The 19,421-nt window shown below is 36.5% G+C and overlaps 1 protein-coding gene across 2 annotated transcripts in view; it reads left to right on the top strand.

Annotated features, from left to right (window-relative positions):
• TMEM135 (transmembrane protein 135) overlaps nucleotides 1-19,421 on the top strand; it is a 279,591-nt gene that overhangs the window by 242,422 nt on the left and 17,748 nt on the right. For both annotated transcript variants that reach the window (XM_027580516.2, XM_027580515.2), the window contains 3 exons: nucleotides 4,959-5,000; nucleotides 16,071-16,217; nucleotides 19,147-19,216. In XM_027580516.2, the coding sequence (XP_027436317.1) occupies nucleotides 4,959-5,000; nucleotides 16,071-16,217; nucleotides 19,147-19,216 (259 nt within the window). The remainder of the gene's footprint in view (nucleotides 1-4,958; nucleotides 5,001-16,070; nucleotides 16,218-19,146; nucleotides 19,217-19,421) is intronic.

The raw sequence follows: 19,421 nt of genomic DNA, 5'->3' as shown, positions 1-19,421 counted from the left end.
ATAGCAGACCAATCCAATAGTTGGTCTTGTAATCTTAAAGTTAAAAAAGAAAAGGTTCCCTTTGAACCTTTGCAGGAATAAGTTCCATATCAGTAAGTATTACAAAACAATAAGCAAATGTCATAATATTAGTAGCAGGCCAGTAATCTCAAGGCAAATTCGGGGGGGATTGTATGGTTTTTAAAAAATTTTTTATTCTCAATGTTGGTGAGATCAATTTTTTGTTTATGTTACTAGTGACAGAATAATTCATTTTATTTTTCTGTTGTGATTTCTAATAACACTAGCAGTAAATAAAATGATAAAATAATTGGTAGAATTTCAGAATTAGAAGACATTCAATCAGTCAATTATGAAGGTAATTTACTTCCAGGCTCTTGTTTAACAGACAACAAAATTGAACCCTAAAGTTAAATGAGTTACTCCAGATTGGTAGCGAAGTTATGACTGTGAATCATTCAAATCATTCAAATCAAGAGTCTTTTCCACTGTAGCATGCACTGCCTTCAAGAAATATTTTAAAGATTTATTGAGTACTACATCTTTTATATCCCATTATGTTTACCAAATAAAAAAAGTGGGAAACAAAATAGTTTTCATTGTTTTCAGCTTAATAGAGACCATAATGATATAGCACATGTACATACCAGATTTTAAGTTGGTGTCAAATGGTAGGGTGTTCTTCAAGATTTCATAACTGTATAGAATGATAGGAACAGAACATCAGCTGTAATTAAAAGTCAAGTATGACGATATTTACTTGTGGGAATTTCATGCAATGTAACTAAGATTAACAATACTTCAAGTGTCAGTAAATGTATTTTTAAGGGAAAACATGCAAAAAAATGATAATCACCTCACAGAGCTACAAACGCTTCAAAAATGGTTTGCTAGTGACATCTGCTGGTGTAATTTGGTAATAAAAATAAAAGTATCTCCTGGAAATAATTTAATGGAAATTAAGCGTGAGACAAAGACTCTTTGTGGGCAGAATTGTTTTTTTTTTTAACTATCATTTACACTTACAACTTAAAAAAAAATTGTGTTTGTGGGTTCCCCCTCTCATTGGTATTTGACCAAGTATATTATTCTAATAACAATATTAAACTTTATACTTTCTTCTCCACAGTGTATAATTCCAGCCTGAACCTCTCTAATAAGTTGTGTATCACCTAAGTTGTTTGATATGGTGCTGCACTTTTTCCTCCTCCTCTTTCCTGAACCTTGCACATAACCTTGCAAATGTAGAGATTCAATAACCGTATACTAGATATTTATGCCATTTATAGGCTAACTAACAGAAAAGTCTCTGTGTACATGAGTTATAGGCATTATATTTATGCACATTCAAAAATGAGACTTTGTATTAGAGAACAGTTTCATTAGGAAGAGAAATGACTTTGGTTTTTTTTCCCCCCTATGGATCAGATTTTCTGCACTATAAAATATAGAGAAATAAAATACACTCAGTCCTTGGGTATTTTTTCTATTGGCACTTATTTCCTAGATGACTGTACTATGGATTTAAGTTCTACTTATAGATGAATCACCCCTCTTCCTTGACCCCCAAACCTGTACAGCAGCCATTTGCTTCATTAACGTTTCCATTGGTAGGTAACAGTCATCTCAAACTTACCATGTCCGAAATAAAACTGATTTTCTCCTCAAACCTGTTCCCCATAGTCTTCCTCACTTCAGTAAACGGATGTTTTATCCTTTTGCTTGCTCAAATAAAAAATATTTTAATAATTTGTAAATTTTCTCTTTCTCTTGTACCATCAAGGAATTCCACCAACTCTGTTTTTGAAATACCTTTGGAGTCTTACCACTTTTCTCTACCTCTACCACTTAATGACCTAGTCAAGCCACAATCGTCTTTCCCCTCCTAATTCACCTCTTTGCTGGTTTTTTTTTTTTTTTAAGATTTTATTCATTTGAGAGAAAGAGAGACAAAGAGAGCACAAGCAGAGGGAGAGACAGAGGGAGAAGGAGAAGCCGACTCCCCGCTGAGCTGGGAGTTTGGGCTCCATCCCAGGACCTGGAGATCATGACCTGAGCTGAAGGCAGACACTTAACCGCCTGAGCCACCCAGGCGCCCCTCGCCTCTGCTGTTAACCTTGCCTTCCTGTGGTTTGTTTTCTAATGAGCAGCCAAAGATTATCTTAAAATTTAAGACAGGTCTTTGTCACTCTTCTGCTGAGAACCATCCAAAGGTTTTGTTTTGTTTTTTTTTTTACCATACCTAAAGGCCCCTACCAAGAACTTTGGACCACTCCTTCCCTCCTCCACTGTGACTGTGACCTCCTTTCCTACCGCGGCTTCCCTCCCCTCTTTTGTTCCAGCTACAGTAATCTACTTTGCTGTTCTCCTTCGGTGCCATGAAAACTCCTAGTCAGGAGCTTTGTGCTTGCTCTTCCTTCAATCAGATACTCTTCCCTCCATCCTGTAAGGCTTCTGATCACATCATCAAATTTCACCTTCTTGGAGAGGCCCTTCTGGATTACACTACCTAAGATAAGAAGGCCCGACCACATCTGTTTCTCCTCTTCCCCTGCGTCATGTTTTGCCATAGCACTTATCACCACTAGACATATTTACTTGTTTCCTCGTACCTTTCCCTGGCTCAGAATGTCAGCTGTATGGAAACAGAGATTCTCTATTGTCCACTGTTACCGCCTTAGAACTGAAACTAGTGCTTACACATAGTAGGCATTCAGTCAGTATTTGTTGAGGAAATCAGTGAGCCTTAAGACGTGAATGCAGAAAGTAATTTGATTTGCATTATAATAACCGAATCTGTTAAATAGTGAGGCCCCTTCTAATGGGGTCTGTTCTGTATAAATCTTTCTGTGCATACCATACTTTTTATATTTAACTCAGATTACGATAGTGTTTCATGGTTAGGCTAAGGCTCAGACAATACTCTTGGTATCAAAATGCAGGGCCATATTACTATTTTAAAGATTCTTTTTGGGGGAATAATTACTTTTTTGTTCTTTTGACACAGACATCTGACCCTCAATTACATTAACAGACCTTATACACATGAATGGAAAGAAGAATAGCCCCTTTTGAATTCGGGCTAAGACTTTATCAATATGAAGTGCTTCCCACAGGGTTCTGCTGAAAGAACCAAACTTCCATCATAATGAAATTGCAAATTCATTTGTACATGCCCTTTTTTATTTGAAAGCTACTTTTTGATGTTTGGTCTGCAATTAGATTTATTGTTTAAGGTCACAAATATGCAATCCTGACTAGAACAAATTGTCAGAATCCTTTATCTATTCAGCACTGCACAAAGATAAATGGCTATCTCTTAACAATAGCATACCAAAGCCAAAAATTTGTTCCCACTTGTATATAATCTTTAATCAATCTGCTGCTTTCTGTTTTCCAGTCAATAGACGCTTAGCCTTACCCACTCACCACCCCACCTATCTAGAAATTGCCCAATTATGGGTTTTAAATTACTGAGAAACACTTCAGATGGAAAAAACATAAGTTTAAGAATGTTAAGGCTATAATTTTCCCATGCATATTTTTCGCTTAACATATGAATTCTTTTGCCTTTACCCTCATTCTGTGTGGGGTGAATAATTATGTAGTATGTTAGCTAAATTCTGTGATTACATTTCTCACTGTTAACATGATCACAAAGTAGATCATGTTTCTTAATTAAAATGAATTCTTAAGTGTTTTAAAAGATCTATCTACATGAATTAAATTCTTTTCTGAGATTCTGTGTGTCCTCCAGTAAAAATATCTACATTTAGACTTGTTCAGAAGGACTTCTTACATTATGATGCATTTCCTTTGTGACCTTTCATATAAAAGGTATACTGAGAGAGTTGCCCAATTAGATTTGAGGCTGTACTTTTTATCCAAGAATATCCAGTGTCTAAAATTAACATACATTTGAGCATCATTGTATCACCAATCTCATAGTTTCTCCAAAGGATTCTGATAGTAGATATCCAACAATTCTTTAGTAACTTGATCATACTTATAAAGCAGGCCATTAAGACTAGTATAGTAATGTCCCCATTTTAAAATCTTGTTTAAATATTTTTTGCAGATCCGAGAATCTTTTTTTAATTGTCATGCAGTTTGAACCTTCCCCCAGTTAAAAGGAATACACTGTTTCAGAAGGAGGTATAAGAGAAAACCACAGCTTTTAAGTCAGAGGAACTTTTTTTTCCTGAATTCCGACTATTATTTATTTTGTGACCTCTTGGAATTTGCCCGTTTTGGGGGAGGGGGCCTCTGCCCAGCTATAGAATAGAGAAATACTTATTCATAGAGGTGTGATATAATTAAATGAGACAACACATATAAAGTACCCAAAACAATGCCCAGCAATAGTAAATACTCAATAAATATTATTTGAACTCCTGCCTCTGTGCCCTCCCCTTACCCCCCACTCTGTTCCCCTTGCTGTGTTATCCATTCTGATTGGGCTTACTCAAAAGTTAAAACTGTTGAACTAAACTTGAAGCCTTTTTGTGCCTGCCAGCTCTACATTGCTCTGCATTCACTGAATTAATAAGTAGGGAGAAGTCAGGACCTTGAATTGATCTATTCATAATACCCAGCAGGTATATGTGGCCTTTTCTTCTCAACAAATTGCTCCCCCAGGGATTGGGTAAAATGAATATTCCACTCTGAGCCTTCATTTTAAGTCCACATGGAGCCCCCAGAAGATATACTTGATTCTCTCTTCCACCTGCAAATAGAGAGTTGAGCCTTAAATTATGTTAATTTGACATAGGAAATTTTAATCATCCTGTGTAAGATGGCTTGCTTCATTGTTTGTTGCATTTGTACTGCTCAGATCACTGTCCTAAAAGTTTCACCTTTTAAAAGTAATCAATTTCAGAATAAATTTTAATAGCAACTTAATATACTACTTTATATCTCAAAAATTGTTACTTTATCATAAATTTTTATTGTTTTAGGTGCAAAGATGGTTTGAAAGGATTTACATTCTCTGCTCTTAGGTAAGTAGTTTATTTACCTTTATGTTAAGAGAGAATTTGCAAGTTAACTTTTTCAAAAAATAATATTATTACACATAATTACCATAGATGTTTATCGACTCAGTTTTCTAGCCCAAAATAATTGCAGAAGTCACAGTCACTTTTACGATATTTTATTAAAAGAGTAATTTATTGGATTTCTTTCCCCCTAAAAATCAGTCAATCAACAACTGTTTTGGGGGGCGCCTGGGTGGCTCAGTCGTTAAGCGTCTGCCTTGGGCTCAGGTCATGGTCCCAGGGTCCTGGGATCGAGCCTCGCATCGGGCTCCCTGCGCCGCGGGAAGCCTCCTTCTCCCTCTCCCACTCCCCCTGCTTGTGTTCCCTCTCTCACTGTTTCTCTCTCTGTCAAATGAATAAGTGAAATATTTTTTTAAAAAAATCAACAACTGCTTTTGGGAACTATTGTGTGCCTCATATCACTGGGTGTTAGGAAAGAATTAGAACTCTCTCTTCAAGGAGCATTGGAAAAACAAAGCTACATGTGAATAATTACTGCAAAATTAAATACTGAATTGTGTGGTATCACATTATGAGTTTCATTAGGACAGGGCTCATGTCAGACACATTTTGGATCATAAGCTTCACTAGAGTCACTAGAATCTGCTTTTCACCCTGTATGCCATCTCTTGCCAAAGTTATTGGCAGATAGTAGTAGATAGTGTAGAAAAGTTGGTTGGCAGCACTTCCATTATATTTTACAGTTCACCAAGCATTTTCACATAGATTAGAAAATTTTCACAGCAGTTCTCAGAGATGGGTATTTTATGCCCATGTGACATGAGGCTTAGAATACCTGACTAATTTAATGTCACACAGTGACTGCATATACTTACTTGAAACCTAATGCTCTTCCAGTTTGTATTATAAATGTTGCCTCTTTTATTCTCCCAAGTACATATAGTAGATGCTTAGTGAAGATTAGGTGTGGAGTATTTATTATAAGTATAGGAGGGAAAAATTAGGGTAGGCTTCGGTATGCTAGAAGATTTCATACCACTGTCTTTTTAGGTTATTTTGAGGATCAAATGAGTTAATGCATGAAAAGCGTTTACAACTGTGCTTGGCACATAGTGCTCAAGAAATGTTGGCTATTACTGTTATTATTATTCTTATGGGGATAAGCCTTAAACTGCACTTGAAGGATAGCTTTAGAGAACTAGAAGGGAAGAGGAGGAACCTTCTGGGTAGAAGTGAATAATGTTAACAAAAGTATGAAAATTATAAACACGAAATGTGAAGTAAGAGTGGGAAAATCAACTTAATTGGTATGAAAAGCTTATTTTAGGGATCATAAGGTTTTGTGGGGTTTTTTTATTTTTTTAAATGATGGTCAGAGCAGGGCCAGATTATGGAAGACTTAAACAGAAAAAAAAAGAGGACAAATTTGAATTTGATAAGATGGGCAGTAGAGAGCCACTAAAGGGTTTTGAGCAGGGTAGTTGACATTGTTTCAGAAAGATTAGTCTGGCCACAGTATTTGGGACAGACATTGTGAAAGAGAGAATCAGAAGGAAGAAAGATGAAGTGATAAGGACTGGGATTTGGGCGACTGGAGGATTAAAGAGAAAGAGGCAAAGTTGAGACTGATGTCGAAGGAAATGAAGACCTACTGATTGATACTTTCCTTCTTCCTCTTTCCCTCCAATCCTTGCTATGAGCCAAGTTTTGAAAACCTAAGTACATGAGAAAAGGTGCTATTAACAGAAAATCAGATGGCGTGCAAGGAAGCTAGTTTGGGAGGGGACAAATTGAGTCCCCTGTGTGAATAAGAGTATCTTTGGTTGTGGAAACTCTGTGGTAACAGTAACTAAGTCATAATACACAGCGGTAATTTTTTCATATTATATTTTTCATTGAAAGATCATGAAACATTTCAGAAAATAACTTTTTGTTGTTGCATTGACTGTAAGGATTCTATGTTATGTCAAAAGTTTATAACAAAACCAAAAGTTGGTTTTTCTAAAGAGAAGACTGCCTTTTCCCGTGTCTCTCCATAGGCTCCCAGAATCCTTACAGAAACTCAAAATGTATCCGATATTTTTGTGTCTCTTCGTCAAATCCACTCAAAATAAGGGGCTGGATTGAACTATTTGCACTTAGAATTTACTCTGTATTATAGGAAAATATTCTGGAAAAAAATGGTTATTAATTCTTGCTAATTTAGTAGAAGTTATGAGAACAGATAGAGAGAAAGAGTCAAGGATAGAGTCAAAGGCTGGGAACCAGTTCAGGAGCCTTATGGTATACCAAACCTGCATCAACATAGTTAGAAGTGTATAGACAGCTTGGTGATTAAGAGCCCAGGCTTTAGAGTCAGACAGTTTTTTTGGTCCAAGTAATTACTGTTTTTGAATGTGGTCAAATGCTTTTTCATGCTAACTCTCACGGAAATGATGGCACCTACTTCGTAGTGTTGCTATGAGGATTAAATGATTTAATCCTCTGTACTGTCCTGTCATATAGTAAATGTTCAGAAAATGCTCATTATTACTATATTTGATCATTCAGTATGTATTAATTAAATTTTTACTATGTGCCAGACACTATACTAGTCCCTGGGGTGTAATAGCAAAAGATGTATAGAGTCTCACAGACCCCACAGTTTAATGGGGGATGCAAACTACTAATAAGGTGCTTCTACTATTGGGGACTCATTGGGCCTTGACTGCACAAAAGAAGGATTGCTAACTCACTGTTGCTTGGGCAGGGACAGTTTCTCCAAGGAAGTGACCTCTAATCTGAGATGGTCAGTCCTGGCCAAAAGAGAAATAGTTTTCTGAACAGTGTGAGAGAGATGATTATATCTGTTCTAACATAGTTTTTGTCTTGTTTATAAAGAACAATAGTACAGACCTTGAACTCTCCATGCACACCCATGATTAAGAACCAAATTCTTTTGGAATAACAACTACTGAGACTGCACAGCTGCCACCTTGTGACAATCTCATTACATGCCCTTTATGATTTAATAAGCTAGATATTTTATCAAGTTTGTCCGAATGAGATGGGATACAGTTGTTGATAGTAACAGCTTTTTTCACCTCTCTTTTCTGAGTGTTTACATTTTCTTATTCTATTTGTCATAGGTCCCATGTTCCAGAACCTTAGTGTAGTATTACTGATCCCTTGTTTTTGTCTGCATTTTATGTATTTTCTGAAAGTTCAGCAGGTAGAGTTCTCTTAAGAAAGCTTAGTTATTCTTTATAAGAGCAATGACTTATAGTGAAGGTACAAACAGCAAAAATGAAAACTAGTAAAGGATACTGATTGAATGATATCTAATGGTAGCAACTCTTTTTTTCTTTTCTTTTCTTTTCTTTCTTTTTCACATTGTCTGGGAAAAAAATACTCCAGTTTTGATGAGATAAGAATAGTGTCTTCTCCCAGATATTAGGTTTTTCAGAAGAGAAATAACTAGATTAGAATAACATTGAATTTAAGGTTTTCTTTTTTTTTTAATGAGTTATCGTTTTATTTATTTTTTTAAAGATTTTATTTATTTATTTGAGAGAGAGACAATGAGAGATCGAGAGCATGAGAGGGAAGAGGGTCAGAGGGAGAAGCAGACTCCCTGCTGAGCAGGGAGCCCAATGTGGGACTCGATCCCAGGACTCCAGGATCATGACCTGAGCTGAAGGCAGTTGCTTAACCAACTGAGCCACCCAGGCGCCCGAATTTAAGGTTTTCTAATGAAATTATGTGAGAATGCATGGAATCTTGACCATTTGATGATTCTCAGTCTTTAGTTTCCTCCATTTCCCTGAATATCTTTATATGACCTAATATTGCATTGCAGCTATTTTATGACTCATAGTGACATGAGATATAACTTTATACTGAAAAAGGAGAACCTCATTCAATTGTAACTATTAGTAGAATTTTTTGATCAACTAGTAGACCCACGTAAATATTTCACCTGCTTTTGTGTTTGAAAAAACTTTAAGGTATGTAATATCTTTAAAAAGTGGTAACTTAAGTTAAAAGGATACATCATAAAAGTGTTATGCTGTATTTTACTTGGTTTATTTGATTTTAAAATACCTGCATTGTTGGGAAACTTGGGAAGATGGTGGAGTAGGCGGACCCTAAGTTCACCCCCTCCCATGTTGACAACTAGATATCACTCACATCCGTGTAAATACACTAGAGAGCAATCCAAAGATGGGCAGAACAAACTTCACAACTAAATGTAAAGAAGCTGCATCTGAGAGGCGTGCCTGGGTGGCTCAGTCAGTTAAGTGTCTGCCTTCAGCTCAGGTCATGATCTCAGGGTCCTGGGATCTAGCCATGTCGGGCTCTCTGCTCAGTGGGGAGTTTGCTTCTCCCTCTCATTCTCCCTCTGTGCTTTCCCTCTTTTTCTCTCTCAAATAAATAAATGAACTCTTTAAAGAAAAAAAAAGCTGCATCTGAGAGGTTACGAAGGGTAGAAACAGTGGTTGGGAGCTGCCTACAGGAGGGAGGGAGCTACGGGTGTAGAGAGGGGAAAGAAAATAGTCTCACACTAGGGAGCCCAAACCAGAAGACAAATGCCCATAACATATGGCTTTGAAAACCAGAGGAGCTGAATTCCTTGAGTTTGTATAAACAGCAGGATTTGGAGTCTGGAGCTTAAAAAGTCAGCTGACTCAGCACTGGGCAAGATGGGAGAGTGAGTGATAGCTGAATCCCACCTTTAAAGAGACAGCAACCCATGGAGAGGCAACATAGAAACGACAGTTTGCATAGTGCCTGGGACAAACAGGAGGAAGATATGTTTATACTGATTTTGAGTGTGTTAGGGGACTTCTCTGGGAACAAAGGAGATGGCAGGCACCATTTTCCTCCCCTGCTGCCCAGCATTAACACAGGGCCACCTGTGGGCAGCACTGCACAGACACTTGCTACCTAACCTGCTAGCAGTGTGCCTTGCCCATGTGTTCTGCTGAGGACTGGCACACTCCAAGCAGGCTGACCTCAGCCCTTAGTCCAGGACACCTTTTGCTAACACCACTGCCCTACCCCCAAGCCCTCCTGCAGTCATGTCTTCTCAGAGCTTGCAGCCTGTGTCTCACTAACACCACAGAGAGCAAGCAAAGCCCACAACAGATACAGAGTCAATGAAGATGTCTGGAGTGAAAGAAAAAGCGATTCAGACACAACACAAGCAACACAAACAGGAGATTCCCCTGAAGTGCCAGGTTCTGGTGAACAGGGGACACTGTGCTGCAAAGCAGTACAGGACCTCTTCTTCATGAAGCCATTACTTTCAAGAGTAGAAGGTGTAGCTGACTTTCCTAACACAGAGAAACTGACACAGAGAGATAGACAAAATGAGGAAACAGAGGAATATGTCCCAAATGAAAAAAAAGGACAAAATCACAGCAGGAGATTTAAGTGAAACAGAAAAAAGTAAGATGCTTGATAGAGAATTTAAAGTAATGCTCATAAAGATAGTGGACTTCAGAAAAGGGTGGAGGACATCAGTGAAACTCTTGACAAAGAGATAAAAAATGGGTGCCTGGGTGGCTCAGTTAAGTGTCTGCCTTCGGCTCAGGTCATGATCCCAGGGTCCTGCGATCGAGCCCCACATTGGGCTCCCTGCTCGGCGGGAAGCCTGCTTCTCCCTCTCCCACTCCCCCTGCTTGTGTTCCCTCTCTCGCTGTGTCTCTGTCTGTCAAATAAATAAATAAAATCTTCTAAAAAAAAGAGAGATAAAAACATATCAGGTGAAGAACTCAATAAATGAAATTAAAAATACAATAAATGGAATAAATAAACAGTAGGCTACAGGAAGCAGAGGAGCCTATAAGTGACCTGGAGGATAGGGTAATGGAAAGCAATCAAGCTGAACAGGTGAGAGACAAATAAATACTACATAATGAGAATAGACTTAGAAATTCAGCGACTCCATCAACCATAAGAGAGAGAAAGGGGAGCAGAAAATGTATTTGAAGAAGTAATAGCTGAAAACTTCCCAAATCATGGGAGGGAAACAGAGATCCTGATTCAGGGGCACAGAAATCCCCCTGTTAGGATTCAACCTAAGGAGGTATACACCAAGACACATAGTAATTAAAATGGTAAAAAATAGTGATAAACAAAGAATTTTATTTTATTTTATTTTTTTAAGATTTTTATTTGACAGAGAGAGAGAGACAGCGAGAGCAGGAACACAAGCAGGGGGAGTGGGAGAGGGAGAAGCAGGCTTCCCGCCAGCCAGGGAGCCTGACTCAATCCCAGGACCCAAGGATCATGACCTGAGCCGAAGGCTGACACTTAATGACCGAGCCGCCCAGGTGCACCAGGAAAGAATTTTAAAGACTGTAAAGAAAAGAAGACAGTTACATACACAGGAAACCCCATAAGGCTATCAGCTGATTTTTCAGCAGAAACTTTGCAGACCAGAAGGGACTGGTACGATATATTGAAAGTGCTCAAAGGGAAAAAATCGGAAGCCAAGAATATTCTATCCAGCAAGGATAGAATGAATTTCCCAGACAAACAAAAGTTAAAAGAATTCATGACCACTAAACCAGCCCTACAAAAAATGCTAAGGGGGGCTTTGTAAGAGGAAAACAAAAATCATAAGTAAGAGTAAGAAAAAACAGGAAGCACAAAAACAACAAAAAAATAAGTATATCAATAAAAATCAGTCAAGAGAAGCACAAAATAAAAGGATGTAAAATATGATACCAAATATCTGACATGTGGAGAGGAGAGGAGTAAAATTAAGCAACTATTAGCTGAACAGAGACTGCTATATGAGGAAGATGTTATATACAAACCTAATGAAGTCAAAAACAGTAATAAAAAAAAAGAATAAGGAATCCAAATATTTTGCTAAAGAAAGCCAACAAATCATGAAAGAAGAGAGCAAGAGAAGAAAGGAACAGAGAGAAACTATAAAAATAACCATAAGTCAAGTAATAAAATGGCAATAAATACATACATATTAATAATTACTTTGAATGTAAGTGGACTAAATGCTCCAATCATGGCACATGATGACAGAATGGATAAAAAAGCAAGACCCATCTACATGCTGCCTGCCAGAGACTCATTTCAGACCTAAGGGCATATGCAGACTGAAAGTGAAGGGATAGAGAAACATCTATCATGCAAATGGAAGTGAAAAGATAGCCTGAGTAGCAACTTATATCGACAAAATAGACTTCCATACAAGGACTGTAACAAGGGACAAAGAAGGACACTGTATGATCATAAAGAATAAAATCCAACAAGAAGATATAACAATTGTAAATATTTATGAATCCAACTTGGGAGCACCCAAATAAATACATAAAGCAGCTAATAACAAACATAAAGAAAATGATCAATAGTAATACAGTAACAGTAGAGGACATCAACAAAGAAACAGTGGTTTTGAATGACATATTGGCCCAGATGGATCTAACAGATATAGTCAGAACATTCTATCCTAAGACAGCAGAATACACATTCTTTCCGAGTGTACATGGACCATTCTCCAGAATAGATCATATATTAGGCCACAAAACAAGTCTCAACAAAATCAGAAAAATTGAAGTCATAAAAATACATCTCTTCTGACCACAATGGTATGAAACTAGAAATCAAGCACAAGAAAAAACATGAAAAGCACATAAATACATGGAGGTTAAATAACATACTACTAAACAATGAATAAGTAAACCAAGAAATCAAAGAGGAAATAAAAAAGTACATGGAGACAAATGAAAATGCAAACACAACAGTCCAAAATCTGGGATATAGCAAAAGCTGTTCTAAGAGGGAAGTTTATAGCAATATAGGCCTACCTCAAGAAGCAAGAAAAATCCTAAATAAACAACCAATCTAACCTTACATCTAAAGGAACTAGAGAAAGAACAACAAACAAAGCCACAAGCCAGTAGAAGGTAGGAAATAACAAAGATTAGAGCAGAAATAAAGAAGAAACTAAAAGAACAATAGAACAAATCAGTGAAACCAGGAGCCAGTTCTTTGAAAAATCAACAAAATCATAAGCCTTTAGCCAGATTCATAAAAAGAGAGAGGACTCAAGTAAATAAAATTAGAAATGAAAGGGGAGAAGTAACAACCAAAGCACAAAAATCAAAAAAATTGTAGGAGAATGTTAACCTGTGTCCCAGGAAACAAAAGTCCAGGACCAGATGGTTTCACAAGGGGATTCTACCAAACATTTAAAGAAGAGTTAACACCTATTCTCAAACTATTCCAAAAAATAGAAAAGGAAAACTTCTTAATTTATTCTATGAAGCCAACATTACCCTGATACCAAAGCTAGATAAAGACACTACAAAAAAAGAGAAATACAGGCCAATATCTCTTTCTGAACATAGATGCAAAAATTCTCAACAAAATACTAGCAAACTGAACCCAAAAATACATTAAAAATTCATTCACCAGAATCAAGTGGAATTTATTCCTGGGGTGCAAGGGTGGTTCAGTATTCACAAGTCAATCAGTGTGATTCATCACATCAATAAAAGAAGGAATAAAAACCAAATGATCATTTTAATGGATGCAGAAAAAGCATTTTAGAATATAGAACATCCATTCATGATAAAAACCCTCAACAAAGTGGGATTAGAGGGAACACCTCAACATAATAAAAGCCATAAATGAAAAACCCACAGCTAACATAATACTCAATGGTGAAAAACCGAGAGCATTTCCCCTAAGGTCAGGAACAAGCCAAGGATGTCCACTCTCACCACTCATATTTAACAGAGTACTGGAAGTCCTAGCCACAGTGATCAGAAAAGAGGAAGGAAGAAGTAAAACTTTTTCTATTTGCAGATGACATGATACTATATATGGAAAACCTTAAAGTCTCCACCAAAAAGCTATTAGAACTGATAAATGAATTCAGTAAGATTGCATGATACCAAATCAACATACAGATATTCATGGTATTTTTATATACTAATAAGCAACAGAAAGAGAAATTAAGAAAGCAATTCCATTTACAATTGCACCAAAGGTAATAAAATATCTAGGAATAAACTTAACCAAGGAGGTGAAAGACTTGTACTCTGAAAACTATAAAACATTGATAAAAGATGTTGCTGTTTCCACACAAACAAGTGGAAAAATAATCTGTGCTCATGGATTGGAAGAACAAATATTGTAAAAGTGTCCATACTACACAAATGTATACAATCTACAGATTTAATGTAATCCCTATCAAAATACCAACAACATTTTTCACAGAACTGGAACAAAGAATCCTAAAATTTGTATGGAACCACAAAAGACCCCGAATAGCCAGAGCAATTTTGAAAAAGAAAAGGAAAGTTGGAGATGTCACAGTTCCAGACTTCAAGTTATACTACAAAGCTTTAGTAATCAAAACAAGCATGGTACTAGCACAAAAATAGGCACATAGATCAATGGAACAGAATAGAAAACCAGAGGTAAATTCACAATTATATGGTCAGTTAATCTTCGACAAAGCAAGAAAGAATATCCAATGGGAAAAAGACAGCCTCTTCAACAAATGGTGTTGAGAAAACTGGACAGCAACATGCAAAAGAATGAAACTGGCCCACTGGTTTACACCATACACAAAGCTAAATTCAAAATGGATTAAGGACTTAAATGTGAGACATAAAACCGTAAAAATCCTAGAAGAGAGCACAGGCAGTAACTTCACTGACATCGGACATAGCAACTTTTTTCTAGATATGTCTCCTGAGGCAAGGGAAGCAAAAGCAAAAATAAAACTATTGGGACTACATCAAATAAAAAGCTTCTGCACAGCAAAGGTAATAATCAACAAAACTAAAAGACGGCCTATGGGATGGGAAAAGATATTTGCAAATGACATATCTGATAAAGGGTTAGTATCCAAAATATGTAAAGAACTTCTATAACTCGACGCCTGAAAAACAAATAATTCAATTTAAAAATGGGCAGACAACGTGAACAGACATTTCTCCAAAGAAGACATCCAGATGTCCAACGGACACATGAAAAGATACCATCAGTGATCATCAGGGAACTGCAAATCAAAACTACAATGAGCTATCACCTCACACCTGGCAGAATGGCTAAAATCAACAACACATGAAACAACAGGTGTTGGCAAGGATGTGGAGAAATAGGAACCCTCTTGCACTATTTGTGGGAATGCAAACTGGTGCAGCCATGCTGGAAAACAGTATGGAGATTCCCCAGAAAGTTGAAAATGGAACTACCCTACAATCTAGTACTCACAGTACTGGGTATTTACCCAAAAAATACAGAAACACTAATTCACAGAGACACTACATGTACCCTCTGTTTATTGAAGCATTATTTACAATAGCTAAATTATGGAAAGCAGCCCTAGTGTCCATCAATAGGATAAAGAAGAGGTTTTATAAACACACACACACACACACACACACACACACACACACACACACACACACACACACACACAATGGAATATTGAGCCACAAAAAAGAATAAAATCTTGCCATTTGCAGCAACATGGATGGAGCTACAGAGTATAATGCTAAGCAGAATAAGCCAGCTAGAGAAGGACAAATACCATATTATTTTACTCATATGTGGAATTTAGGAAACAAAACAAATGAGCAAAGGAAAAAAAGAGAGAGAGACAAACGAAGAAATAGACTCTTAACTATAGAGAACACACTGTTGGTTTACCAGAGGGTAGGTGGGTGGGGGAATGGGTGAAATAGGTGAAGGAGATTAATAGTACACTTATCTTGATAAAAAGTGAATAATGTTAAATCAGTGTATTATGCACCTGAAACTAATATAACACTGTATGTTAACTATGCTGGAACTAAAATAGAAAACTTAATAGGAGAATTTGCATTATTAAAGAAATGGCTGTCAATATTTAAGTATTCAGATTTTAAAACCTGTATTTATAAAGGATAAGATTTTATTTAAATTTTGAAAAACATTATTTCAAATGATAAGGTACTCTCCAAAATGTATTTGTATATTAACAGAATCAGGATTTTTTTTCCTTATTGTCTTTTTCCTTTTATTTTTTAAAGGTGAAAATGCCTCACATTGTGCTCTTTTCTTTAGGTTTATTGTAGGGAAGGAAGAAATTCCCACACATTCTTATTCACCAGAAGCAGCATATGCAAAAGTGGAACAAAAGACAGAGAAACATGAAGAAAAGCCAAGAAGATTGAATATAATTGCTCTAATCAGGAAACTTGTGGAATCAGTGTAAGTTTTTTATCTTGATATTTGGCACACTGTTACTGTTTTATATGATATTTGTACTTTGCCAAGGTGTTTTGTTTTCTTTTCAGTAATGATATACATATATATCATATCTGTCTTTTTTTTTTTTTTTACCAGAAACTGTGCATAGAATTTTATAAAAGGCACATAATGGCAAGTCAGTGTTATTTATTATTTTTGTCTGGACTGTATACCAACATATGCCTTTAAAATAGATTTATATGAACTTCTAATAGTTTTCTATGTCAAACTAGACACAGTTGCAGGAGGCTAGAATGGGGAACTTTAGGAAACAGGTTGATATGTGCTAATCAAATATTCCAAATGTGGAAAGGAGAAAGAAAAGTTCTGGGACACATTCAAGAAGATAGAGGAATAATAAGGAGCAAACCTTACATAAATGTTTTTTGTAAGAGTAGAAATTTTCAGGGCTTGGAAATGATATAAAACATCTTTATTTGTATATTATACAAAGAAGTTTGAATTTCATACAAATAGTATTTGTATTTCAAGTATAGGAATTATACTTCTATATAATATTAAAAATACTTCTATAATTAATAGAAAATTTAGTGATTTAAAATTAAAACATCAGTTAATAAAAATAATCGTGGTAGTGATATTTTAGAGAGTGTTGAATGAATAGCCAATACAGAAAGTTAGGGATCAGTTATGGGAAGCTGAAGCCATAAATCAGACCTTAGACTCTCATTTCACCCCTGCTGGCTTTGTGACTTTGGGCAAGTGATTTAACCACTCTGGACCCTAAAGTCTTCATCTGTTAACTTGGGTTAATGATCTCTGTTAAGGAGTGTTGCGTCCATTAAATGAAATAACATGTGTTGCCTCACGGACATGAGCACAGAGTAGGTGCTCAAAATTTTTACTGTATTTAAAGACTTTGTCTTCATTTTAGTATATAGCACATACAGAAGGTAAGAGGGAGGGAAGGAATAACAGATGGCAAGAATAATTGTGGTAGTAAACTTTTAAAAAAAATTTATGTATATCTTTTTTTCATCATGATAAGTGTACTCCTTAATCCCCATCACCTGTTTCACCCATATCCCTAACTACCTCCCCTCTGATAATCAGCAGTTTGTTCTCTGTAGTTAGTCTGTTTCTTGATTAGTTTCTTTCTTTTTTTTTTTCCCCTTTGCTCATTTGTTTCCTAAATTCCACATATGAGTAATATGGTTCAATATTACAGTGTGTGTGTGTGTGTGTGTGTGTGTATACTACCTCTTCTTTACCCATTCATTGAAATGGGCTGCTTTCATAATTGGGCTATTGTAAATAATGTTGCAATAAACACAGAGGTGCATATATCCGTTTGAATTAGTGTTTTGTAATTTTGGGGTAAATAGCCACTAGTGAGATTGGTAATGAACTTCTTAATTCTTAAGCAAGTTCAAAATAGTTACTGATCACCTGAGTGGAGAAAAGAGACAAGGAATCCCTATTCATGGAAATCATGTCACTATGAATCAGAGGGGAATGCGGAGACGGGAATGCAGAGAATGTATTATGTGGGTGAATGATGCCTTGGGTATCAGAACTAATCAGGTCATGGCAGAACTTGTCAGACTTGCCTCCGTGAGTCCACTGCTGTGGAAGCAGATGCAGGGTAATACATAAGGAGAGCAGATAAGACAGGAGATGGGGAGTCCAGGTTTTGAGAAGTTTTAATAACTGAGGGAAGATTAAATGACAGTATAGCTGATACCAGAATTGAACTTCACTAGCAAAGAGAGTTTAACGATTTCTGTGTAGTTCCAGTAGCACTGGCTGAGGAATGTCTTTGAAGAGGACACTCAGAAGTATGAAGAGTGATGGTTTACACATGGCTACCCCTTTCTGATTTACCTCTTTTAGGTGCCAGCTTTAATCCCTCAACTTCACATGGCCAGATACGTCCCATCATTCTGATGGCATAAGGGCTATGGGCAGTAGGAATCCCTGCCATCCCCCTTGTCTGTGAAGGACTACACGTATACTCCAGCTGTGGTGCAGAATTGGATTTCCGAAAGGGTTTTGCTAATCAGTTTGCAAATGGAATTAGAGAGGTGTGGAGCCAGAATATCACTCTACACATTATTGTTACAAATGAGAAACTTAATGTGTTCCAACCATGAGATAATTAACTGCAGTCTGCAAGAATTATGAAGACTACTCATTTTGGAACATGAACACTTCATAGAGAAAGGGGGAGAGCCAGACCCATGTTGGATATTTTACTTACTTTTTTACGCCTCGAGTGAATATATAGTCCTAGAGTCAGCATACCAAATAATTAAAAATCTATGTGTCTTGAACAGTAGCCCCCCCAGCAGAAACATTTACTAAACACCAGAGGACCAAGTGGTTTGCATTTAAATCACAAATAACCTACTTTTGAATTCCCACATGATCTATTACTGTATTTTAAAAACTGAATTTTGAATTCTAATACTGTATCATGTTTCTTTTCCAGATGTTTTCTCTCAAATATAATTAAGTATAAATTCCTGTAACCTGAGCACTTTCTCATTATGATTGTTGCTCAAGTACTGACTTCATGGGTGACTTATGACCGTTATATTCTATAGTAAGCAACTTAAAGCTTCCAAAAGATTTGGCAGAGTATAGAGATAATATATTACATATTTTTCATATTTAGTCACGAATATTTACCAATGTTTTTTCTGTTCTGCATTTAAGTATTTTGACTGCAGTCACATATTTTATGCACTGTGTCAAATGGTGAACTGAAAAGAAAAAAAAAATCTGTTATCTTTGCTTTTTTATGTCCTAAGACCAAAAGATGCATGCATTTAAAAACAAGTAGGTAATGTTTTCTCCTTTTTTGGTTAGAGAGTTTTAAGCACATCTACACACATACACATCATTTATTACTTTTGTTTTATTTCAGATGTAAGCATGGACCAAGGCATAGGTGTTGCAAACACTATGAAGATAATTGCATCTCTTATTGCATTAAAGTAAGTATATAAAAGTATCAGTATTAGCTATGGGAATATATATAGAAATAACTTTTTAAAGATTGTATTTATTTGAGAGAGAGTGGGGGGAGGGGTAGAGGGAGAGGGACAAGTAGACTCCCCACTGAGCACAGAGCCAGATGCTGGGCTTAATCCAGGACCTGAGATCATGACCTGAGCCAAAGTCAGACACTCAACTGGCTGA

Source organism: Zalophus californianus, chromosome 11 (genome assembly GCF_009762305.2).
Source record: "Zalophus californianus isolate mZalCal1 chromosome 11, mZalCal1.pri.v2, whole genome shotgun sequence".
Classification (NCBI taxonomy): Eukaryota; Metazoa; Chordata; class Mammalia; order Carnivora; family Otariidae; genus Zalophus; species Zalophus californianus.
The sequence above is the reverse complement of the archived record's forward strand: the minus strand, read 5'-3'. Positions and strand labels throughout refer to the sequence as shown.